Source organism: Pezoporus wallicus, unplaced genomic scaffold, assembly GCF_028554395.1.
Source record: "Pezoporus wallicus isolate ANWC-B61680 ecotype Strahan unplaced genomic scaffold, APGP_CSIRO_Pwel_v1 contig_4710, whole genome shotgun sequence".
Lineage (NCBI taxonomy): Eukaryota > Metazoa > Chordata > Aves > Psittaciformes > Psittacidae > Pezoporus > Pezoporus wallicus.
In genome coordinates, this window is record NW_026640647.1 from 5,968,944 (window position 1) to 5,996,105 (window position 27,162).

General features: G+C 42.6%; 1 protein-coding gene across 2 annotated transcripts in view; it reads right to left on the minus strand.

Moving 5' to 3' along the window:
• Positions 1 to 26,337, minus strand: part of CREB1 (cAMP responsive element binding protein 1) — a 36,868-nt gene extending 10,531 nt beyond the window's left edge. The window contains exons 1-4 of one of the 2 annotated variants that reach the window (XM_057419748.1): positions 25,937 to 26,334; positions 6,976 to 7,097; positions 3,382 to 3,528; positions 1,378 to 1,478 (exon numbers count right to left, since the gene is read on the minus strand). In XM_057419748.1, coding sequence (XP_057275731.1) covers positions 1,378 to 1,478; positions 3,382 to 3,528; positions 6,976 to 7,089 — 362 coding nt within the window. In that variant the 5' untranslated portion in view covers positions 7,090 to 7,097; positions 25,937 to 26,334. Of the gene's footprint in view, positions 1 to 1,377; positions 1,479 to 3,381; positions 3,529 to 6,975; positions 7,098 to 25,936 lie in introns of both variants that reach the window. The other variant, XM_057419747.1, reaches the window with a different exon arrangement.
• Between the last annotated feature and the right edge of the window lie 825 nt (positions 26,338 to 27,162).

Sequence of the window (27,162 nt, forward strand, 5' to 3'; positions counted from 1 at the left end):
TAGACCAGAAAAACCAGGGGACAAAACAGATGAAGAGCCTTCTATTCTGTAAATCCATCTTGCCTCTGGGGCCAGTTACATCAGCTTGAAGAATGCCAACCGGGATCTTGCCAACACAGCACCAGTCTGGCTCAGCTTTTCTGATGTGACTCCTGCCTTGGCCTAGAGGCTACGTTTGACAAAGTTCTGCTGAGTCACCAGGACGTGGTCTGAGGACAGAGGCTGTGGCGTGGCGTCAGTGTGTGCAAAGGAGCCCATCTCAATGAGAAGTGAGCATGAACAACTGCCCTCTTCTCAGCTTTGCTCCATGTCTGCTTAGCTCTGTTGTCTCACGATACACAGACATTCTCCCATATATAGTAACAGCCAGTGTCTCACTGCAGAAGCAGACTGCAAGGAAGTCTGTGGAAGCCTTTAAGTTAGCAACACTGCTCCTCACAAATCTATTAAGGCTAGGGGTCTTCAGCAATGACCTTTATTATCTGCACCACAACAGCCTTAAAGACTGGTGGAAGAAAATAATCTGTAATTGCTAATAAATGTTTGAGATACGCTCAGGCCTACAGTCTAGCTTATATTTCTAACGTTATGTTCATGAAGAAAAAAGGAGCATGTGAATTTTCTGAAGCTGCAGGAATGCACGAGTCACTTAAAACCGGAACTTCAGAGCTATTCCTTAACGCTATTTAGCATGTTTTAAGAATGAAAAATGAGATTTAGTACAGCCAGAAAAAGTTGTACAAGGGCTAATTAATAAACATGACTAACACCATGTGAAGGAGCACATCAATTGTTCTTACCACAGAAGTATTTGCCATGACAACTAAATATACCAGATGACTACCACTACATTCAGCTTATACCCTGGCTTCTTAACCTTTAAACACAACCAGTTTGGCTCAAGATGAATTTTTCTCTGAGCCTCAGAACACCACATGTTCATCGAAAGTCTCCTGGGAGAAAGGAATTAAGTTTGACTGCTGCTAGCATTTCAACACTGATGAAAAACAACAGAGCTGATTTTTTGCAGACTACAGATTATACAGAAGCCACCTGCTTGCAAAGCTTCAGTGTATTTTATGTATTAACTATCCATTAAAGCTACCTCTGGGGGACCTAGCACAATGATACCTCAGCATTTCACAAATGTGGCAATTAGCTTATTCTCAGCTCATTTCTGTCTTAACTGAGTGTAACAGCTGAGGTTTCTTCCTCCTCCTCCTATTATCTCTTTACATCCTATTCATGGAAAACACATTGAGGAAGAGAGGCACCATTAACGGTAAACTTAGAAATAACTATACAATCACACTATCGGTCTTGCCACATGAAGAACACATCCATTAAGCAAAATGCTTCTGCTTTTAAAATCCATACCTGTAGGAGGGTCGTCTGGAAAGGATTTCTCTTCGCTTCTGTGAGTCTGTGACACTGTCTACTGATTCCTGTGAATCTTCACTTTCTGCTATGGTGGAGATCTGTAAATAAGAACAGCAAACAAACTTTAACAAGACACTTCCAGTATCTTTACTTTAAGGAAATGTTGACATCCTGTGAAAAACACTACAAGTATTCTATAGTGCTTCTATCTAGTCAATGAACACAAAGGACAGGCTGTTCAGTAACAGATCCAGCGACTGATGACCTGACAATTATCTACCCATGAGAATGTTCTTTATAATTTAAATACTCTAATAAGAAAATATAAACAGTAATCTCATGCACTTTTTGTCTTCCGTGACTCCTTGTTTCCATCCATTTTAAGGAAACCAAGAAAGATTTTTTAGTAAAACTTGGGGAGAAAATAACTACAACCAAATTAAGAGAGCAGAAACGTTTGGAAACAAAAGAGCAAAATACACCTGAAGTTGAGAAACATCAATTTATAAATCACTGGGTAGACAATGTCTTAGAGACTGATGCTGGGGGGAAATTGTCAGGAAAATGTCAAACACAAAGACGCTAAAAAAGAATCCAGTGCTGCAATTCTGAACATCTGTGCTAAAAAAAGACAAAGGCTTATGAAGGAAAGCTAAAATGTTTGTATCAATTACCTTTCAATAACTTTAAATTAGAAGTGTGCCACAAATGTAAAAGCATCTTCGATATATAAAAACAGAGACTGTTTTCCAGAAGACTACACTCATGACAAATATACAAAAGCTAATGATAGTGAGTGGATAGAGAAGTGCCTGTGTGAGAAACCTACCTCACAGCCTGTCATTTTATGCACTGTAGAGAATATTCCCAAAGGCTCAAAAAGGTTGCTGGCGCCCACATCTCAGTTATCAGATAAAGGGCCTGAACAGGTCCGAGGCTGACAGTGAGCCACCAGGCTTTAAATATTCAAACATGCTGGCTTTACACTGAGCCAGGTGAATTCCAAGCATGGTTTCATTGTCAGTCTCTTATCTTCCACCTCTGGGCTAGTAACTTATCTGAACACTGCTTACCACCAATACATTAAAACTCTAAACTTTTGACTCCAATGGCTGAGGGGGGTAGAGCCTGCCAGAAACTCAGCACTAAAGCTGACAAGGGATAAACAAAGATTATGATAAGAATGACCTGATTTTAAAATGAAACATTTTTTGTGGTCACTGTACTACTAGCAAAGGAATGATGTACAAACCCTTGCCCTGTGTAGCTGCTGCATGACAAGCAACTTCTCTTGCTGCATTCAGTACCACTGTGTTTAAAGTAGCGAATAAACAAATAAATAAATTACAGGTTTTACAGATCTCAGACTACTTGTCTCTTACGTGTTCAAGCTACCTCATCATGTTGTATTATCTGGCTTGCTTTATAGAAGAGAAGCTAAGGCTTTACAAGGCAAACAAAGTTCCACAGTGAATTTTAAACCCATTTTTATGAGAGGACTGATATGTTTATTTTAAGGACCATTAACAAACAGACACCTATTTTGTAAACCAATGCAAGTATTTTTGAGGTAGCAAAGACTCTCATTCCAGAATATCAGCCTCAGTAATGATTAAAGATTATTAAAAAAACCCACAACGTTTTGTTCACTTCAGAATAGTATAAACTCTTACTGAACAAAAATGTATGAAAATACAATGGAGACAAAAAGTAGAGTAATACTGTAAGAAAAAACATGAAGCTGTTAAACTCACTTAAACTCACTTACCAAGTTCTACAGAGAAATGAAACTCAGCAATGTTTGAAAGTGAAAAGTGGTTAAACCAGAACAGAAAACAAGTCACAGAGCAGCACATACTGTACAGATTTTGCCTTCAATATGCTCTTAAAGTTTATATAAGCAAAACCACAATCTAGGACACAAACACATTAGAAACCTGTGAACTGGCAGGAGTACTTGAAAGGCCCAATTCACGTATTAGGAATTTCTTCCATCAGTACCTGAACTGTCTGGACCTGTGGAGACTGAATAACTGATGGCTGGGCAGCCTGAATTACTCCATGCACTTGAACCGTCTGCCCATTGGGCAGCTGAACTAAGGTCACCGTGGGTGCAGAAGACGTTGCATGAGCTGCTGGCATAGATACCTGCAAAAAAGAGACAGTGAGCATAGATTAGGTTATTATAAAACCTTCACATTTTACTACCAAGAACACACCGTGGTCAAAGAATTACATGTCTTCTAGACCCCAGTTACATGACCCAAATGTTTCAGTGTAATATAAACTCCCCTGAACTGTCTAAACCCAACATCTGACCTACTTCACGAATTAATCTAATGCAGAATTTCTGCAGGCTCAAAACATCACTTGTAAAACCACTGATAAAATGAGAAAACACAACTGCCCCTATTCTGAGGTAACCTACTAAAACCACATTATTACCTTTCGCTTACTTCAGTTAGATACTGCTAGGACTTGGGTGTACTCCTACAGACACTGCTGAGTCAAAGGCAGAAGCATATGGGAGTGGAGCTATTTTTGTTCCCACTCAAGAAAATTCAAAGTGCTTGCCAGCTGTATGAAGTTAAAATTTTTAGGGAGCCGCATCTTCTGGACTTCCCAGAGACTAAACCATACTGAGTAGCTGGAAAAGCCCATTTAAATGAAGAAAACTGATCATGTGGTCAGACATGGATTTGCAGTGGGAAACAAATGGTTTGTAGGCTGTTGCTGTGATTCAGTGTAACAGGTCAACACAGATTCTAGTCAATTTCTGTGAGTAAAAATTGCTGACATTTTGAACACTCAGCTCCTAAGCGCAACTTTATCTCTCCAACACAGACCTGGAGGCACAGCAGCTATGCCAACAGGGATACACTAATGACTGCAGCAGCATACGTTAGCACTGTGTGCACAGCCACCCATGTCCTGTGCAGTGGCTCAGACTCTGATGTCAGCAATACCCACACAAAGCTGTTCACATCACGCAGGGAAGTATGACTCTGGCAGGTCACAGGAACTATTATGGGCAGCTGAAGGGCCATGCACCAAGGCTGCTATGTGGCTGGGCAGATGCCCTGGTGCACACCCAGCACTCAGCAACTCTCTAGTGACATGATACATGTGTTCATGGCTGGGGAAGGGGGGGGTCCTGAAAGGCAGGAGGGTGCCAGTGCTGCTGTACCAGCGTACATTACCCTCAGTTTGCATCTGACTCACACCATCACAGCCCTCAGGGAAGGACTATGATGTGTGAGCTGCTCTGGCAGACGGCAGCCAGACTACAGGTCACTGACTGGCCAGCCTTCGACTAGACACCCAGCTTTGGAAAATGTAACAATCCTCCAGTGTTCAATAGCATTTTCAAGAATTCAACCCATGTAGCTACAATGTGAGAAGGGGCTGCACTGCTGTCCTACCTAATCTCAAACAGCTGCTATGTACCGGATGCAGAAGTAAATCCTCTGCTGTCCCCATGAACATGTGGTTCTCAAAAAGGTGCAGTAGCTCATCTCTGCATTTCCATAAACATCCACCACCTACAAGGAAATCTTGCTTAACAACAAAATTAAAGGGAATGACACGAAGACCTCTCTCCTCCACAGCTGTCTCTCCCTAATCCATAAACCTGTGTTTGCTTCTACCTTCCTTTTTCAGGAAAACAGCTGCAGCATTACATGGTGGTACTTAACTCCATCTGAGAGGAACCAGGGCTGAGATTACCATGAGCACACTTTCCTCTAGCAAATTATATTGCTTTACCAAGCAGCCTTTTTTAATAGTGCACATCTGACATTGCCAACAGTCCTTGGCAATCATGGCAAAACTGATCAACTGGAGGCTACTCTGCAACTGGATTAAGCCAACAGCAGAGTGTAACTTCTGCAGATGTCTCTGACTCATACCTTGTGGAACTGGAACGAGTTTCCTTTTGACTCTAAAAACTACCCTGAACTCACTAAAATGCAGCAATTAAACTAAGCTTACAAGAGGGGTGACCTTACAAGAGATAATGAAAGAAACAAATTGGCATAATTAGTTATTTAGATTTGCCTAAGCCTCTGTTGGTATTTAAAATGCCATAATAACGTAACATGATGTGAACACAAGAAGGAATCTCGTTTAGACTGTTATATCACCTCCACAGGGAACATAAAGCCTGGGGAATAGCTAAGGTGCAAATAATACAGTGAATGACAACAGAGCAAATCAGGAAAAATATAACATATTTCTTTGTGGTTCATATGGATTTTAACCATAGCTGTGTAGCTTTTCCCTACTTGGAAAGAAATCTCATTCAAGTTTTGACTGAGTGAAATGCATTCAACCCACCACATAGTTGCAAGTTCAGCTACCTGGAGGTCAGTGTGTTAGCACACGAATTTAAAGCATTCTTGCTTTTCTGGACTAAATGGTAATGCATACCAAGTGAGAAGCAGCTTACTGGTTTTGCAAGAGAAATAAACTACTTCCACTCAGTTCACACTGAAGTGTTAGTCACACCACCTACATCCTGTGCCTAAGTTAGACAGTGAGAAAACTGCCCAAAGAGGCAAGCTGGTGCAGGGCAGCTGGTGGCCTGTAAATTCACACTACAGCTTCACACAACAAAATCACCCTGTGCATTTTAACAGCTCCAAACCCTATACTATCACTTGAATGGAAGCGTACTAGATCTGGCTTACCAAAAGGTGTGAGGACTTTAAAAATACATTAATCATTTATGAAATACGTGATTTAACACCTGTGCCACTTAGAAGACACTCAATTCCCCAAACTATGAGATTTAAAAAAACCTGTCTGCTGTTTGCAGGCTGCAAATAGTTTTAAAATTAAATGCTTACAGGAGAGAGCTGAACAGATTCTGTACTCATTTACACAATGGGGTTGCTTCTGCCAACCATCAATGTATCCAAGAATGAAACCAGGTTCCAAAATCAGAGATGCAGCTAGGTTCACATTTGTCTCTCTGAAATAATTTGGGGATAATAAGTGATCTACTGCTGTCTCTCTAAACAATTCTGTGAAATTCTGTCTCTCCAGCAATTCTGTGAAATTCTGGAGACAGCAGGATAACACAAGCTGTTGAATTGTTCCATTTGATTATAATGCTTATAATATTAATCCCATCTGCATATTCCCTGTATTATTTATCTGTATTTTCAGGTTTTTCCCTCAGAATTAAACTGATTGCTATAGACAAGTTTCTAAAAAGAAAACATAGCAACAAAACAATCCAGTCAATATAAAAAAGAGAGTAAATCGTATGTTTTGAAAAAAATACCTTTCAGTAGTATGGCAAAGAATGTTACACCATTCTATGGCAAAGAATGCTACATCATTATACATTACAGTGTAAACTGTATACTCAGTTTACACACATACAGTTCTTCAGAGCTAACACACCCTAGTGTGATGAGAAGTTTAAAATCTCTACTGCTTTAGAAACATGAAGACAAATAATAAAGGAACTATACATTGTACTTCTTTCAGAATCTTATCAATGGAACCTTCTCTCAGGCCCGTGAGCAGACATTATCCCTCTTAAAAAATAGCCAATAGGTTAAACTATTACACCATATGACTTTATACCTGGGCTAACGTTGCAATCTGTGGTTGTGCCTGTACTGTCATCTGTTGGGTTTCTGCCTCTGTAACGGCTGCATCTCCACTCTGCTGGTTCTCTGCTCCAGATTCCATGGTCATTTAGTTACCTACAATCACAATATTGGTTGTAAGTCTGGGTTGGTATGCAAGTCCATTGTTCTTGGTGGATCTAGCAGCAGTCAGTGCAGCTGAATTCCCATTACTACATACTGTTTTCATTTGCTTATTAAAATGTTGCCAAACTATCAGCATTCGGGCAAAATACTTCCATGCCAGGCGTCTGCCTCAGGTTGGTTTTTCTGTGTGTCGCCTTTCTGAAGAACGGGCCCAGTCTCTTCCAGTGATGAGAAAAAAATGTGGTTAGCTCATCTTAAAATGCTGCTTGAGCAAATGTACCGTGATGACCTAGCACCTCCGCAATTTGGGATAATGACCACCACTGTCAGGAAGGACACCTCCCTCGGTGCCAAGGGGACAGCCCACTGCTCTCCCACAACTGCAGTCTGCAGATAACCTTTAGCAATTGCTTCTGTGTTGGGTACTTAGTTTTCAGTCTTTTTCTGTGTGAACTAAATATGGAACATCACCATGCAAATTCTTTCCACAACCAGCCTGTCCAGTTCTACATCACAGCAGCGTAAGTCTTCTCTACTCCGTAGTTTGAAAGTCATCAGACGTAATGATGGAAGCCATTTTTACTTGAACCTTAATGCAAATAAGTATTTTTATAAAGGTACATAGCAGTTTGTCATGACCTAAGTATTGTATAATATATAGCTCCTAACACACTTATATTTCTAAGGAATAACTGAGCAAGCCCAGATCACAACACACCACTCTATAAAAAGAGGTTGCATAACTTCCAAAACCATGCATGTAGGCAGAGTGCAATGAATGTTAAATTCTGCACTGATCTGTGAAAATTACTTTTCAGTTCTTCTTTAAATACTGATTATGAAAATATTTAATATATCTAAAAGAACTTCAAAATACAAGGAAATGCTCCCCAGGGTGATAGCAATATCACTGTATTATGCAGAACTCCAAATACCAAGCATTGAGAATGGATGTTACCTCCACAACCACAATATTAATTCTGTGTACCACCCTGTGCTGCCGAATCTACTCAGGCCTCTGGCTACCCTAAAGCAGCACACCTATCTTCAGAGCTGGACCAAAACCACAGAGTAGAGCATTTCTGCTTGGGAAAGGGCCTGGAGGCAGAAGATGCTCAGATCAAAAGAAGGGTAGAAAGAAGGAGACGTGTCCTTCTCCTTGCTCAACTTTATTGCCCCCCCCCCCCCCCCCCCCCCCGAAAAAGACTTATAAGTGTCAATATGGGTGGTGGTACCATGACCACATTCAAAACATTTCATTTTAAACACAGCCAGGGAAACTTTCCATTTCAATGCAAACTATACTTCAGTATTATGGGAAAGAATACTTTTTGGAGATGAGCTGCCCCAAAGCAGTAGAGTCACACTTCAACCCCGAGCATAATATGACCGAATACTCTGTCTTAGAGTAAATGATAGCTTTCAATAAAGATAAAACAGCATTTCACAGTAGCAGTGATTTTATCTTGCATCAAAAGAAAGCAAGTCAATGTACATAAATCAAAATCTGTATTTTCAGTTTTGAAAGAGACTGTAAATAAGCTCATGTGTCAGAACATGGGAATGTTTTAACTACTGAATATTTAGTTACATCATCAGTTTAGAAGCTCTTAGGAAATGAAAAGAAGGAAAAGAATTAAACCTGATCTTCCTTAAAAACAAACAATGACAGAAAACACACAAGGTTTTTTTTAAGAAAAACAAACCCAAATTAAATTCTTTTGAGCACCTGGAATACTTTTATGCCATAATTTTTGTCCCACATAAACCACATATTAGTCTGCCAAATGCTTAGACACAAACAATAGTCTACCTATATGTATATATTTGTCAACTGGCCATGAAATAAGTTAATTGTAAAGTCATCACATTTTAAGTAGTCCAGACATTACATTTTTATTGCCTGTGTCCATGCAAATATAATAACCCCATTGTTCCCTACAGTACTAAGTCCTCTCCATGTTGCATTTCATCTTCCAGAAAGCACAGAAGAAAACCCATGCACTATTACTGTTTCTAGTATGTCACAAAACAGTTCTGAAAGACTTCATTAACGTGGTTTTCTACCCCAGCTTCAACACACAAGTTACATTTCTTAGTCCTCCACATTATATGCCCATTTTTTTTGAGTATTCTGCATTTTCAGAAGTGTGAACTACAAACCAGAGTACTGTAGATTTCCCTTTGAGTTCTATCATTTTAAAGGAGGCATCTAGTTTTATCGCTTTTTTGTGAGTATCAGCTTGTTTGTCCAATGTAAGCAAACCAGCAACTTTTCCCCAGTTCCTATGCATGTATCATGGTGACTCCAGCCAAAAGACTGGCTCATCGGAACCATTTCAGGAGCAGATCTTTTGCCTGAGCAACATCTCCCAGCCAAGAATCTGAAAATAACCTTAAAAAAAGCAATTTCCCTGCAACAAAAAATGCCTTGCAAAACCAGTAATGCTTTTGCTTGCTGACAGAAATCGTAACTCCAGTATGGAGTTAATTTCTATACAAGTGGATTAGAAACAGATGAAATGTGCAAGTGAGAAGTCTCTTGAATCAGGTATTTAGCAATGTTCACAAAGGTAGATATTGCCAAATTCCTGCTGACAAATGCAATGTTTTCCTAGGAAGAATTTCCAATCCTCTTATTCACTATTCAGCAAAGGACCTCTGGTTTTACAAGCTTAGTTTCCACACTTGCATCATCTTTTGCATATGTAATCAGTACAAGCATTAACTATTTGAGGTGCTCCCTCCTCTACACCACCACCATTTCAGAAATCACATTCTTATTGCGACTTGCAAGCACCTGAAAGGAACCTCCTCATAACGTACAGTAAGCACTGAGCAATGCGGGAAGCTGCCTGCAAGATTTACATCTTGACACATGCAGTTTAAGCGAGTTTCCCACATGACTTGTGGTTTTTGGACAAGCTTCTAGTCTTGTATTATTTTCAGGTTCTAAGTACTTTTGAATTTGGTTCAATTTACACTGCACTTGCACATTACAGTATTTGTATTTGAACATCTTCACTACTACCTTTTACAGTAATTTGTGATAAAAGGAATTGTGTTTTTGAGCATCACAACATATCCCACATTCAGTGATTACTACATTGTCTGATGTTTGCGTTAACAGTACAGTATGATTAAGACTGCAAAGATACAAAAGACCAGACATCCAGAACATAAATACTTATTAAGTTGCGTGTACAGAGAAGACCATGATGGCTGAAATTAAGGTAGTCAATTCCTATTAGTTCTTGCAATTTACAGGGTAACAGATGAAATTATGTTTGGTTTGAAACCTTAAGCTCCCTACACATACAAATGAACACCAATCTTTACACCTCATTTCTAATCTCTTGCACATCCCTCGTCTACACAAGCTTTACTGACCAGTAGTACCCTGGTGTCCTACTCCTGTGGATGCTCAGGCACAGCCTATCTTTTTGCTCTCCCTGCCCTGTTTGCAGCAGCCCAGCCTGCTCCCAGGAACTGACTTCCCTGGCAGCCACCACACCAGCACTTCTCTACTGGAGGCAGGGGTCTGAAAGTGTCCTGGTGGGGAGCAAGTGTCCAGGGCAGATAAGGCAGATGAGAGCAGAGGAAGGAATCTTCTCATTCCCATCTACTTCCAAGCTACTTTACACCTTGTCAGGAGAGGGCTCACCCCCCCACACCCTCCCTTGGAGAAGGAGTTAGTAATTGCTGTAGTTCTTCTTGAACCAAGTGTTCCAACTGAATATAACTGAAAAAACAGTTAGCTATTAACAACCAGAGCTGGAAAAACAAGAGTCTGCATGCCTAGAACACCCCAGCTATGAACTCTGAACACAGCTTAAGAAAGCTGATGAGATTACCTAGTTTGAGAAGTTTAACTCTTGCTTTTATGTAATACATAATTTTATTAGATCAAAAGAGCTAGTATTAAACTTCCTAATACTTTCTTAATAACATACTTACTAATGATCTGGCATTCCAGAGGTGAAGAGCCAAAGAGTGAAACATTCAGCTGACACCCAGTAATTTGTTTTAGCCAAATGAGGACAGGGAGAAAGATGTTCAGAAGGTAACTAAATGTATTAACTGAATTAACACCATGACAGCAGCAGACGGATGCTATTAAACACAAACAGTTGCAGAGTGCAGGGAAACAGAACTATACACACTGCAGAAAAATCCAAATAAACCTGTTTTCCTAATGGCAAAAACCTGGAAAAGGGGCCTGGACACTACTGCGGATAGTTCACTATGGATTTCTGCTTAGCACGCAGACAACATCTGTGACAAGAAAAGCTAAAGTGGTAGACAGCAACAGTAGTAGGAGACACTGTGATCTTTGAAAATAACATTTGTAGAGATTGTGCTCTATACATCAGCTGGATTACAGTGCAGAGGTTGGGTTCTGTGGAATTTGGGTGCTTAGAGAAAGCAAGCATTTGGGGCAGTGAAAAACTGCTGTAAGAAGAAACTGGATAAAACTGTGCTACTCACTCTAGAAAGCAGAGAAATGCTTCCAACACTAAAAACTAAAAGTAAGTAAGCTAGAAACATTCACTGCCTGATGATAAGAGCAGCGAAGCTGAAAGGTGAAAATTTGAAAGTATAAAAATTTGTATTTAACAAGATATATGTAAGAAAAAAATATGAAAATTGATACTTTATGTATGGCACAAATAAAGCACTGCTGCTGCTAAGCAATTTATCAGAATTCAAACAGGGGCTAGACATGCACATGGATAACAATATCCAAGAATATCCAGAATTAATACGGTTATTTCACCAAAAGAATTTCAGAACTCAGAGGAAGATCACAAGTCAGGATTTAAATCAATCTCTAGTTATTAAAAAATCCAATCAAGCTTTTAATGAGATGGGAAGATTATGTCACATGTAATTCTTTCCAGTTCCAATAGTCTTTTCAGTACCTTAAGAGACAGGATGTTGAACCTAGAGATCTTCAGTACCTTAGAGCCAGGATGTTGAACCAAGTGTGCTACAGATAATGGTAACTCCTGTAAAGACTGTTGGTTGAGCATCAATGCTGTGTATCTGGACTATGAGCATTGCCTCCCCTCCCACCTGCTCACAGAGTCAAGAAATCATTCAGTCTTCCCACAGGTTTCATATCATCTTCACTCTTCAGTACCCACCCATTGATATATCCGTGGCCTCCCTGATATTTCCAGCTTTCTTACTACTTCATTCTCCTAAATATCCCCATGAACTCCAGCATCTCTCCAGAATGTTAGGCTCTGCTCCTTGGTTTTTCATTGCTCATAGGTTTCCTGCTTTGCAAAAAAAGGCTGCTTTTCATATCCCAGGATGGACTGGAGAAAAAAGGTGGAGGCCCTTTCCCAGACACCACTAAATCCAAGAACCAAAATACCTCACTGTGGCTGTTGCAGCAGATGAAACTTTCCGTCCACTTTCATACCTGGAGGTCCAGAATGCCCCAAAGCTTTCCATGCTTTTCAGTTCTACAGTTGCCACAATAACACATTTTACTTCTCCTTGGAAGCCTTTCTTTTCTGTCTTCAGTAACATCGTGGTAACAATTCACTGTTATCAGTTAATGCTTATGTTGACAGTTACTGGCCATACAGTAAAAATAAGTACACCTTGAGGCAACACGGTCTGCTTTACACCTCAGATACACTGTCATAGCCCACTCAGAAGCAAGCACAGCTTTACCAACTGACATACTTTAAAGCTTCCTTCTCCTCTGCAGCCAGATGATGACTTCTGCTTTTATTTTATCACACACCCAGATTTTGAAGGACATCACAGCCTCCAGAAACAGTGAGGAGCAGAGATCCAACAAACCTGTGATCATTTTGAACCTGCCTTGTGCCCCATCCATTGGACATTCCCTCAGCCATCACCTGCAGAGGCCACCTCTACTGCCACACTAGGCTCCTGATCCAGTTCAATACCCAGCCTCCCAGCAAGGCAGTAAAAGACTGGGGCAGTGAGAGGGCTGAGGAAAGGGGAATTGAGGCAATACCTGTTTCTCAAGCACTGTACTCAGATTTATTCATAGCAGGAGTGCCAGTACAATTGTTCAGGAAGCAAATACCCCTCCACTGTCCAAAGCTCCAGGAACTCGCTCTGTATTTACTATATGTGGCTTTATAAAGCTACAATCCATCATGAAAGCACTGAAGAGGTCATAAAAAACCCCTCTTTTAAGGTATTATTTGTTTTCATCTTCCCAGTGTAAGTACTAAGCACATTCACATGAAATCTGTAAACACTTTTACTGTCACCTTGCAGTGCAGCAGCCCTTTCAGCTATGCCTCAACAGCCGCTTTATAAACTTCATTCAGAGGCTACAGACTGAAAACATTCAGAGAAAAGTGATTTTATTTACAGCTACCACATGGGACTTCAAATAAGCAGTAATAAATGTTCAACAGGACAGGCCCATAATTATCTCCCTCTGTCACTAATGACTACAGTGGGTTGGCACAGGGACTGCAGTTCACACCAGAGCTTCTCTGTCACCACAGTCTGGCACTGCCCCTGCTGCTACCCCTGGGTCTGTGCTCCTGCCCTCTCCTCAGGGTAACAGGACTGTGCACCATAATGTGAACACAACCTATGTCTGTTGCTCTGTCTTAAACCCACCTTTTCCTACTTCTCTGACCACCACACAGCTGTTCGATGACCATGACAGATTGTGGGTGAAGACAGTGCAAGGGCCATGGAAACTGGGTAGAACTGGAATAAAAGAATGGCCTCAAGAACTAAGTCCACTGCAAATGCCGAAAATGTTTTCACGGCAGGGGTTGGAACTTGATGATCTCAAGATCCTTTCCAACCCTAACTATTCTGTCATTCTGTGATTCAGATGACTTGCATGCACACACAGAAATCTGCTAGGCAAACTGAAGAATAGAAAGCTGGGAAAATTCCTCTTGTCACTGAAGTTAAAATATTTGATCGTGAACTTACAAGCAAAATTTAATCCTACTGTATCGGGATCTTGCACAAAGCAGAATCAGACCATCAGCTGAAGGTAATACTTCTAGTCCCACTTGTGTCTCCATCAGCATGACACTCAGAGAAGTGTCTGAAAACTCTCATGCTGTATCAGACAATGCAAGAGAGGAGAGCAACGTAGTATTTTCATATAGATTACAGAAGGAATGCAACCAGGAGCCTTGATTATGTGTAACAAACCTTTCTGGCTCATGACCTTTCCAATCAAATTTCGAGTAGCTACACCTCTGAAGTTGGTGAAAATGTCTTATATTTCACTGCTTTAAATATATAAATGATGAAATGACAGGCATTGCATACTCAATTTCCTTTCAACTGAAGAAAAAGCAGCGGCAGATTTTAAAACAAGGTCAGGAGACCAAAAATCACCACCACAGCTGCAAGCACCCAAATGAGCGATCATGTAATGCTTTCTGTTAGCATAACACAAGAAAGCTGACATTTAGCAGGCAGATGGGGAATCAGTATGCACAGGTAACGTATCTGAGTCAAAGTTGCTTAAACACTCTTCTATGCTGAGTTTTCCTGGTTTGACTCCACACTGTTGGCACTGCAGCAGTATCTAGTGTTTCTGTCTTCAAGCTTTTTAAAAGGAAAAAAGATTCTGATAGCAATTAACTGCAGTTTATTTCTTCTATCACAGATTCTATGAACAAATACAAGAGCATCCAGCAAGCACTTGGTACATGCACGAAATGAAGTTTAATCTATACTGCCTTTTCTTGATCAATAGAGAATCAAGGGACCTGAATAAGTTACAACCTTTGCCTTTGAACTGGGCACTGAAAGTAAGGGTGAACCTTCCTACAAAGCTTAAAAATAAAAACCCCTACATATTTTCATTGTACTGATAATATATGTATTAAGAAAAAACACCAGCCAAACAAGCAAAACAAAAACCCACCACCACCAAAATGACACAAATCCCAAAACCTTTTTCCTAATCTTATCTAATAGCTGGAATAGTTCATATGTGAATATACCAGTTCTGCGAAGAGCCGGGTAGATGATCCTGAGGGGACAGAACAGAGCAAGCACTTCCTAAGGCATTAACAATGAAAGGCGAACAAATGCCTCTTCACTGCCTTATCCCCTTTGCATTTAGAAATTCCCCTAATATACTGTCAGACTTCACTTACACAAATCAAAATGTTAAAACAAATCCCAGAAGGGTAATAAAGTCATTGGGTAACTATTATTATTATTACTGAAAACATAATCCATAAATACATTCTGTTTATAAATGCTCTGTCCTCATAATGCACTTAGGGCATTAAGACTAATTCATATGCTTTATGTCTGTGATCCTTAACTTGTAAAAGAATTGTCATAACCACTTATAAACACCTTTACTATGTGTAGTAAAAAAAAGAAAAAAAAGAAAGCCAAACAACAAAAAAAGCCCTGAAATATGTCAGCAAACTGAATTTTAGACAAAACAGAGTTTAAGGATGTCCTGTGCAGTATATACAATCATCTGTTCACAGAGCCCTCGTAAGAACTTGCTTATTTCTAAGAATTCAGCACATTTTATAGTTCTTCCACATTTGTTGCCAGTGTCATATTTATGAGGTGCACTTACATATAAACTGACCACACTTTACTACAGCTTGCCATCTGTTCTCTGACATTATTTTTAGAACATAAAGCACCTAATTTTCAACTTACGCTGATTTCTTGCAATTGCTACTAAGTGTAGAAAGTAGCTTTCCTTTCACAAAAAGAAAACCATGTGAAATTGTCAAAATACACGCCTCTTTTGCCCATGTGTCTGCTGGAAGTCCTGTGGCTCACTCCGCAATGTGAGCTGCTGGTTACTTAATAAAAATTATCCTAGCAGTATCATTTTATACCCAGACATCTTTAGCATGACATAAAATAAGGGCATCAAATCATTTTTTTATGACTGCATCTGGTAGCTAATGCTCCCTCTGAATACATCCTGAACTCCGGGAACAAGCTCTTTGCAATCAGTACAGCAAATTAATAATCAGCATAGCTCTTCATGATGAGGTTTAATTTCTGTCCCTAGTCAAATTCTCATCTACCTTTGACTGAAACAGCAGTGGGTGGAGAACTGAGGAAAAAATGACTCCATGAGATATGAAGCTGATCTCAGTGCAATTGATTGCAGTGACACGAAGCCAGCCACGTCCTGTATTTGCACTTGTAACTTCAGTGCTGAACCGTGACCACACACTAATCTTATGGCAGTTTTTAACAGAAAAAGATACAATTACATCTGCACTATGACTAGTGAGGTTACCTTTGTGTGTGTGTGCCTCTACAGAAGGAAGCCCCTGCGATGCTACCAGATACTGCACCAATAGTGCTCGCTTCTGCAGGTACCTCACATGGTGAGGTGGGGATAGCACCTGCTCAGTCCATGGTGGAGACTTGCTGGAATGAACCAGCACCCATCTAACAGCCACGGGGTGTATTAATGCAGCCTGAACCCAAGCAATCTCAAGTACAGCAATCGGTACAATAAACTAACATGTCTGTTCTGCTAACAAGGCCCTATGCCCAAGCTGGTACACCCTACCTCTTAGTACAGGTTGTTAGCTTGGGCTCAGCGCCACACAAAAGCACCTACATGACCCCTGAGTAAGGAGGTAGGTTGTACATGGCTGGCACAATGAGCAGTTCATAAACAGTGCTCTGGTACCACCCAGCTATTGAGATATGCCAAATAAATAATTTATTGGATTGTGCTGGTCAACATGCAGAACATTCTGGGCCACCTCTTTTCATAGCTAACATTGGCGCGTGAAGGTGTTCCAGCAGAAGAGCTAAGACAGTCCAGAGTGATGGAAATGAGAGTTAATTCTGCAAGTGGACAGAGACCTTCTTCCCCAGTGACAGGGAGAAAATGGGAGCTGTTAGAAAAGAGGACTGTGTCCCTACTAACAATGAAAGGAGTATTCAGAGCAGAAAATGATGCCCAGTTAGCAAGGTTAAGATCCACCTAAGGTGGATGTGTTGCTTTTTTCCACTGGGTAGACCCGTCAGAACTTGAGATTTCCACTTGACCTGCCAGAATCATTCGGATGGATCATATTTGTTTTCCTCCATATGCATTTCTGTGTCTTACGGCCTTTTACGGTCCCTTCATTCATTCTGGCAGAGTAAGAACCACCTAAATACTGCATGAAATACGTTTTGATACCATTTTGACATGTTGTAAGGACCTCTGTCCACATGCCAAGAAGCCTTTAAAAATCCCAGGTCAGCAGCATCAGCGGAAGGAACTACTGCAATCCCAAATCTGTGACAGAGCGCTGCCCTATAGAGACTCTATACGCATGTGCATTAAATAAACCATTCTCTCTGACACAAGGAAACTGTTCAAACATGTTCTTAGCAAACAACTACAGGAGCAAAGACTAACTGCTCAACAGAGCTACTCTTCCAGAGACAGTGAAGTAGGACTGTGATGTTGTTAAGACAAGGGTATTTCCTAACTGTGCCTCCTGCACAGGCTTTTCTCTCTATGTATTACAGAGATTCACAGTCTTGATCACTGGGTCCATGACAAATGCTTAAGTGAACAAAGCTAAAGCTACTTTGAAATCATACATTAGAAAATCCAACTCTTTTCTGGTGCTCAGAGCAGATGAGGAACAACTCATTAAATAACAGAAATAAAACCCAGAGCATTACAGACTCACATGATTCTGGTTAACCTGAGTGCTCCAAGCCCAAGGGCCAAGAACACAACACACAGTAATCTCACGCCTGTCACAGAGAATCACCTCCATACTGGCATTTCCTCAGTTGTAGTAATTTAAATTACATACCAGGTATGATTTAATGGAAGCCTATGCAGGAATGTGATAAAGACAAATAACCGTATAAGCATGTTTATTATTACCTGAAATCTTCCTTTTCCAAAGTAACTTGTTTCCAGAGTCTCTGTTAATTTTACAGTGTGAAAATATTAACAGACACATCACATTTACTGGAATAGTGTACTGTAAGACTGGACTGAAGGTTCTGATTCTGATTGAAGATGACATTCTAATGTAATATGAATGTAAATTTACATTCTGAAACTTAAATCTTCTGGAAAGACCCAGAATTCAGGAGACTTTCCCATTAATAAAGCAAATGTTTCCTTTCCCATCCTATAACGAGGGAGAGCAACTGTCAGTATTTGAAGTTCTTCCGTTCAGTCTAAAACATTAAATTATGTACCTGAATTTCAACATCCATTGTTTAGTTCATGAAAAAATTAAAAAATCCTGAGGTTTAAAAACTCAAGCAATACACCTCAGTACAATACTGCAGGCTGAAAAGGGTCACAAGTTGGAATCCAAAAGTGACACCAATCACACTCATTTTCTCATCATTCTTCTATTTCAGAGAACTATCAAATGACTTAAGAAGCTCAAGGCAAGCATGGAGCTTTAGGTATTATCAGCACCATGGTTAAACTTGACAAGAGAATTTCAGGTAGCATTCCAGAACAGGTTTTGTCTGTGGGCATGAGGGACAGCTCCATCGTTGATGTTTCTAACCCACTTCTGAATGTCAGTGGCTAAAGGATTAATGTGTAAAATATGCCGCTTCATATATTTACGCTGCAAGCTCTACAGGCATAAACTACTAAAACAAACACTGCTCATTCGGTTTGATGCTTGGAACATTCATGGTATTTCTGGAGTTCAACCCATAGTGTAGGAGCATGAAGTTATATAACACAGTAAATATTGGAAAGTCCTATTTAAAAAACCCACACTTCTATTGAGTTCAGAAAGAAAACACAACAAAATGGATGTTTCAGGCCACTGCTTTCACTGTTTTATTAACAGAACATCTTTAGAAATGGTCATCTAAAAGAATTATTATACAAAGTGGACAATTACCAGAGATAAAGTCCAATGTCTGAAACAAATGCAAAATAACCTGTATCTGTATAAGCAACATACTTTTTGTTATGATTTAATAGCTTTGTTTCTTTCTTAACAGGCAATATAGGCTGTATTTTCCTCCAATCCTCTCAAGTAAGTGAAAACCTTTGAATTATTTCTGCAGCTGGCATGCTACAGTAGAGTATGCCCAGGTATGCACAAGAAAAACATCACTTCCTTACAAACCTTGCCTTCTGAATGCACCCTATTCACAAAATTTATTGCAACATTAAAACTGAAGATTTGGGGCTTAAACCGCAAGTCAGACGTGGAAATATTTTAAATCCTAAAATTGCTCTGACTTTACTAGTTATATTGAAATAATCTTTGGCTGGTCAATTAGCATCAGTCCTGGAGCAGTAGCAGGTACATTATCTCGCTTAAAACACCAAAATTACATCTACGACCCACCCTCTCCCTAAAAATCAACTGAAATTAAACAGTGACCAAATTCTGTAGTAAAATAATTTGGTCTAATGTTATAAACTGAGTGGATTCTGGTTTATTTTATATTTGCCTGGACGGTGTGGAGAGCTTCTCAAATGAGAAAGATCTCTCATATGCCTGCCTGGCAGATCTACACCGCAAAAGTATCACCTCCAGAACAGAGAATAATTTACCTTGGTTCTCAAATGTTTAACTGGAGTTTTAAGACCTGCATTACCTGTGGGCAACACAGCTGTCTCCACTGAACAGACATGTGCCCTATTGGCAATGGCGACATTCCGAACTAACCCTGAATAAGGAATAGGAGCCCTTGATGAACCAGAAAGGATCAGAGAAAGAAATAGAACCTGTGTTTTGCATCAGTGTGTTTCGCACAAAAGAATATCTCAATTTTGCTTTCAGCAACTACAGTCTGACAAGGATTTCTGTTGGCAACACTGCCAGATTAGGCTCTGCTTTCCTCTGGATTCTCTCTTATTTATACCTTTAGAACTGCCTGTGAGGCTGTGCAGTAAATGGGACTGGGCAACCAATTTGCACTACAGACCAACTGCATTTTTATCCCAGACCAGTTCAACCCAGCTCACAGCAGTGCCCCAGAGGCAGCTGTACCAGTACTCCTGGCACAGGTGCAGGAACAGGGAAAGTGGAGCAGAGTTTACCCTGCTGCAATCAGTCCTGCAATGAAAGCAAAGTAGGTAAAATAATGGGTGTGTCGTAAGACCACAGGAAGTTAATACAGATGCTAAAGAGAACACCTATATTCTGTAATTTGATATTATTGTTTTTACTGATGACTCTGCTTAAGAGTAGGAGGCCGGAAACAGGATGATTATTTTTTATATAGTCAACATCAGCTCACTGAAGATTGGGCAGAAACACGCATTTTTCAAACAGGCACATCACTGCCATAGCGGATGTTTGCAGCAGGTAACGTACTTCATCCTCTAGCCAGCCCAGGATAACGTTCACTGATTACACATACCACATTAACCTTGAACTGCAACTTTCAGGCTAGCAGTTTCAGCCACAATTATTTTAAAATCAGGAAGACAGGGCAAGGCATCTATCAGTTTGCAGTAACAGTGAAACTAAAGCGAGCTCACCACTCAGGTGCCTTGGGCCAACTGACAGGATCTACACCAATGTGTTGGGCCTGGACACCTTCTGGAGCTTCACCTTTCAACTTGGGCTTGGTTAAAGAAAAGTTATACATAATTCTCCCTATCTGACTGGGACCAAAGAGTTACAATGATTCAATCTCTTTAGAAGACCGAAACTTGCCTCTGATAAGGAGAAGCTAGCTCAACCACAGGGGTATCATGAGGCTTTCAAAAGAGGGACTCTCCTCTTGTTTTTTTTTTTTTTTTTTCCTTCAGCTGAGGCCCTTACTGTGTCCCAGCTTTCCTAGCAGCAAAGACAAACTGATAAGGCTCTGATCACCATGGACAGAGCCTGACCCTTCTTTCATGATGAATCATGGATGTGCTGCGGTTCCCCAGGATGGGTCTACTGACCCAGCTCTCGGCTGCTGAAGACATAAAGTTATGGCCCCACTTCCTGTCCCTGCATCTCCTTATGAATGTGCACCAGTGTTGGTGCTAACAATAATCACCAACTGATTCAGCTCACTCACACAGAAGAAACTAACTTAACAGAAAAGGATGGTTTTCTCCTGGGTTACTGAACTGCTTCATTAGATTTTACATACAATGAAAACTGCAGCTAGTGTAAGAGGTAGCTGAACACCACAGAACCAGAAGCAGGAGAGAAGGAAGGAGTGAGATGTTGGTCTCTTGAGAGCCACATGCAGTTTTATCAGCTCAGATGAAACCACAGTAAAAGACTTCGGCTGGTATTATACTGTGGCATTACTACAGAGTGCCCTTTTTCACATCTTGGTATCTCCCAGAACTTTCCTATCAGCACAAAAAAGAAAATTTGGATGAGTTTCACAAAGAGGGGCAGGTGTCCTATTTCTGTAGCAATGCCCTAAGCTTTTATTCAAGAGAAAGCTCTCTACAACCTACAAAGACATAAATTTACAACCCTGCTCACACTGCATGTCACTTGGAGGAACGGACAGGCACAGCGGAGTTTTGAGTCTGGGCCAGCTGCATAGAGCCAGAGGAACAGTCATCAGAAAAAGGCAAGAAAATAATGCTTCCCGTCCATTACTCCATGGGGTATAAAATATAAGCTAGATGAAAAAAGATTTTACATTTAAGCCTAGCAAAGGTGCAAGGGAAAGCAAAATCCAACTGATATTGGAACAGCAGTGGACAACAAATTAGATTAAGGGCAGCATTGATCAGAAAAAATGCATGTGATATTGGAGCCAAAATATCACAGGAGTTGCAGGGTTGCTGGAGAGATGATTGAAGAGATTGCAGCAAAGAGCTGCAGAGAACAGCAGCAGGAGTTTAAAAGTCAGAAGAAAACATGTGAGAACAGCACTGAGCAAGTGAATGCTAGAGCTGTTAAAAGAACACCCAAAACCACACAAAAGGTGTTTAATCCAAGGAAATAAGTAGCACAACAAACAGTATGTATACGTGATATTGAAGTTTGTGAAGGGCTGCTGCTCGTGTTCATTTGCTTGTATTTAGCACACGTAAAAACTTGAGTTTAGCTAAATGATGCAGGGCTGCAGCAGGAAGAGCCACAACAGGATCTGTGCCATCCAGTTTAAGTTACAAGCACAGCAATAGTTGAAATTCACATGTAGGTTGCATTTTCTCATTTAGCAACACTGTTGTTTAAGCCACCCTCATCTTCCTGACCCACCCTTCCCTGCATATGCTGGTATAGGTCACATGCAGCCGGCAGCAATCAGGGGAGGGAAGATCCAGGTGAAAAATAACCAGACTTCCCATCCCTCACCCTGATAGATCATTTCCCCAGTCAGCTCTACCATGCAGCTACTCAAACACTTGCGCCAGTGCAATGGAGAAGACATGAACAAACCACCAGACAGAGGATGCTTCAGCCAGTATTTCTGTCAAAAACCTGTATGTGGAACTATGGTTTCAGTCCATCAGGTAGTGGATAAACTCTCAAAATTCCTGAAGTTTAGAAAAAGTTTGTGCCAAAAGAGGAAAATACAACCCAGTTCTTCCAAATGCAGGGGAAAACCATTTTGTTGATAACCTCATTGACCAAACAATCTATAACTGGAACAACACTTAGAGAATCAGATTTTTTACACATCACTTGAACTCTCCCCTCCAAAATGTGTGAGAATCTCAAGGGCAGACATTTATGTTTCCTGCATGAAGGTGGCTCCAGAATAGGTCATTATGAGGCTTCCTGCAGCTTTGTCTGAAGTAGCAGTGTAGTCTTGTGTCAGAGACCAACTGTAAGGTAATGAAACCTTTTTAACTGCAGTACAACCAAGTGATCTAAAAGTTTTGCAGAATAAAAGAGGTATCAGTGTTTTCATGCTGGGGGATGTACAAAGATCATTAACTGAAGATTGCTCAGGTTTTCATAACCATTATGAAGTAGGACTGCACGGATTGCAGATGAAGCAACACAATTTTTGATTCAGAGTTAAATCACTGCCTTGTCATGAAACTTCAACTGTATGCAGGTAGGGCACCAAAGAGCTCAAACCAGATTCAGTAAGGCTGTTTCTGCAGACAAGGGTTGCTGTCACGTCCCATGAAACTAACTTTAGTGTCTGCTAGCATGGCCTTCTCACTGCACAAAAGCCTTGAGAAATGCAGCATGAGTAACTGATCCCCACTTGCTTCCAGAGATCCAAAAATAGAGGTGAGGTGTGAATATCCCATTTGTTTCAAAAGGGTGTCAACAGAAATTCCTAGTCAGGGCTTTATGTGCTATCAGAATCTGCACCTACATAGCTGTAGCTGTACTTAGGCAAGAGGCTGTTTCCTTCTTACTGCAGCAGAACACCTACTTTCCAGAATAAGATCAGCTACTACAGAATATTTTATCTTTGACATCAGTACCAGCAATAGCTACACTGGTGCAGGCATCCAGGAAGGACAGACTGATGACGTGACAGTCTAAATGAGAAGTTTCTGAATTCTATCAGAAAATTTCCCCCTTTTAGACCTTTGGGTTTTGATTGGCTTTTTTTTCTCCACCCAGGGTAGCAGAGACCCTTTTTTATATATATATACACACACACACACACATATATATGTATATGTGAGTATATATGTATGTACACACCAAAAGTATTGGAAGAAAAATTAAGAACAGATGCAGACCATTACTGCAGATCCAGATACAAAGCTGAGAGTATTAATTTAACATTTGATGTTCTATCAGTGAGATTAAAGAACTAAAAATTATTACACTTTTCTATACTGCATGCAAATTATTCCACTTTAGGTCACTTGTAATTGATGCTTAGCAAATACACAACCACCTCTCTGTCCCCTTTTCTCTCTGATTTGTGAGGATACAAAGCTGGTGAGGAAATGCAGAGATCCATGTTAGAAAATATGGATCTGAGTCTTCCACTCTATTATAAAATAGAATGTTGTGTTTCTAAAGCTACAAACACCAAGCAAGGATTTACTGTTATACTTTAGCATTTAAGTGCATATTCCATCAAACAAAGAATGAATGAAATACACTAATGACTACATTCTCTTTAATCACTATCAACACCTATGTTACTTACTTAAACCCACAGATGTCTGTTAATCAATTTCAACTTCAGAAACCCTCTTTTCATGTTGGTATTATTCAGAGTGATGCAGAGCACCTTTGGCCTTCATTTCAAAAGGAGTGGTGGAAGTGACAGAAATTCATGTACAAGGAAGGACAGGTGAATCACAAATACCCATGTTGAATAAAAGCTTATTTCAGTGAATTAACATTTTACTGTAAGAAAACCCCATATTGATACAAGCAAAGGAAGCAAGTAGAGTCTCAAAATTCCTGTATTCTGAAATAGTGTTTGGTGGTCACGATGGGACTAAACAGAGTCTCTAATCCTTTGTTTAATAGGAAACTTGTTTGTAACCCCAGGAAGAGAATAAATTATGACAAGTGTTATTCCAGAAGCAGATTATGTGCAGGCATTTCAATATTTAAGAGGGGAAAAATGTATTAAACCAAAATCAACATGCTTTTGGGAAGAAAAGTCATATGATCTATTAAAAAAAAAGTTATCCTTGTATACATTTGAAAGGTGTTACAATCTTAGGTAAAATAAGTTTTTAAACACTATTGCATCATTTTTACTTATTACTGTATGTAAAAATGCAAATATCCGGGTTTTAAAAGCTGAAATGAAGTCAAAATAATGTCTTCTATACTAGGCAACAAAACAGGGAAAAAAGCCCCACAGCAGCAGCACGGCAAGGCTGGTGTAAGGTGGCAAAAGGCAGCCGAGTTGACATCTGCGATTGAGGCAGCGATAGAGGTCAAATCCTGCTCGCTGTGCAGCACCTAAACGTCTGTGGGAAACTGGCAAAAGCAAATCCCAAACCGAGATTTACCAGCCACGGCCAAGCTCAAGTTCACGTCGGGTTAAAAATACAGGGAAGAAATAACGCAGCAAAAGGGAACCGTATCTCTGTTACGTGATCTGCGCATCGGGCTTAAAGCTCTCCCCTCCGATCTGCGCCCGGACCGGAGCGCGGTGTTGGGTGTCCGAGCACCATTACCCCTTTCACAGCCTGCTGCCGACGGCCGTGCCCCACGCTGCAAATAAAATCAAACCACCAGACCAAGCGCTGGCCCAGAGCTTCTGTGCACAGATTTTATTAAGAACTTCTCGTTACAGAGCGCAGGAGCACCCCACGTCCTCGTTTCCATCACGGCAAGAGTTTGTTTGTTTATTTATTTATACAGCGCACTCGGGTCACCGGGGAAGTGAAACTCTCCGGGCGCGGAGCGGGGGGCCGGCCCGGCCCGGCCCGGCAGGAGGGCTGCCCGCCTGCCCGGCCAGCCGCCGCCACGGCCGCCCAGCGTCCCTGGAGCCCGGCGTAGCCGCGCCGGCCGGGAGGCCGTGCCCGGGACCGCCGCCGACCGAAGAGGGCAGCGCCGGGGGGAGAACGCGGGGTTTGCAGCCGGGAAGCAAGCCGGGGCGCACCCGGAGGGGCGGGGAGGGGGCGCGGGTGGGTGAGCGGCCGCTCCCCCCTCGTCGTCTTCCTCCTCCGCCGCCTCCTCCAGGGGCCGGGGGGCGCGATCCCCCTTCCCCGCCGCGGGGAGCGCCGCTGCTGGCTGCCGCCAGAGTCGCCGCCGCCGCCCGGCCGTGGCGGCCGCCGCCGGGGCCGGCTCCCATCCGCCATTATCCTTTGTTCGCGGCGCGGCGGCGGCGGGGATGTTGCAGGGCTCGGCTCCATCTTTAAAGCGGGCGCCCCTCCCGCGGGCGGTGCAAGGCCGGGCCCCCGCGTCCTGCCGCCCGGCGGCTCCCCTGGTCCCCGCCGGGCTCCATTTCCTTCCCTCCCCCCCGCCCCTGTTTGCTGGGCGCCTTCCTCCTCTTACCGGTTACCAGGCTGCTCCGTCACTGCTTTCGTTCGCGCCTAGGATCTCGCCGCAGTTTTATTCTCTCCCCCACGTAACACACCGCGTCAAACTACACCTCCGCCGCGTCACTCACACACACACAGGCGCTCCCAGCCCGGCGACAGGCAGGCAGCGGCCGACTGAGGAGCGCCAGCCAGGGAGCAAGCGCCGAGCGCGCCGCGGCCCGCACGGAAAACGCCGAGCGCTCACGGAAAACGCCGAGCGCCCAGCAGGCGGCGGGAACGGCCGAGCGCGCCGCCGGCCCCCGCGGAAAGAGCCGAGCGACCGCGGAAACGAACGAAGCGCCCCGGAGCGGAGGCGGAAAGAGCCGAGCGGCCGCGGGAAGGCGCGAACGGCGCTTCCGTCCGGGGCAGCCCGCGCGGAAAGCACCGAGTGGGGTTCTCGGTGCGGGGGGGGAAGGGGGTGCGGGGGAGGCGCGCACCCCCTCCCCGCCACCCATGCCCGCCCCCACGCGCGCGTGGCCGAGGCAACCGGAAAGTGACGAGCGCTGACGGAAACGGCCGAGCTGCCCCTGCGGCGGGTGGGTGAGCGTGGGGCCTCACAGTCCCCGCCAGGGCGCCGGGACCCCCGGTCACCCAGCGCGTCCCCACGGGCACACCGGCTCCTGGGGGAGCTGTTGGTCCCGGCCCCGCAGGGCTGCTCCCACCCCCAGGGAATCCCCTGCATAGTTGCCCCAGTGCCGGGACAGCCGGGCAGCCCACCTTCCTCAGATCCCCGATTCTCACCCTAAGGGCCAGCCACCCCTGTCTGCACAGGCACAACATGGCGGGGTGAGGTGATGCGGCAGCGCCACGCTGACCCTTGTCTGTGCCTCCCACCTGCCTGGCGTCCTCGCCGTCCATTCCCCACATGGGGAAGTGCTCAGATTGCTCCTCCAAGTCTTCCTCTACTGCCTGGTTTTCACTCCAGGTTGTAACTCCCATCCAGCCCCCTACTCTCTGGCCAGCCCTGGCAGCCCAAAACCAGGCTTGGGGCGACTGCTGCTTCGTTGTCGCCAAATATTCCCCAGGCATGCTGTAGCCCCGAACAACTGTCCTCCACCGGTGCTGGAGGGACAAACCTGCTTTTGCAGAGGCACTGAAGCAGTAACCCCCAGTTTCCAGAGCAGCTGTGGCCGAGGTGGCGCTTTTAACCCCTGGTGCCAGCCCTATGCTTTGCCACTTGGCAGTGGGCAGAGATACCGG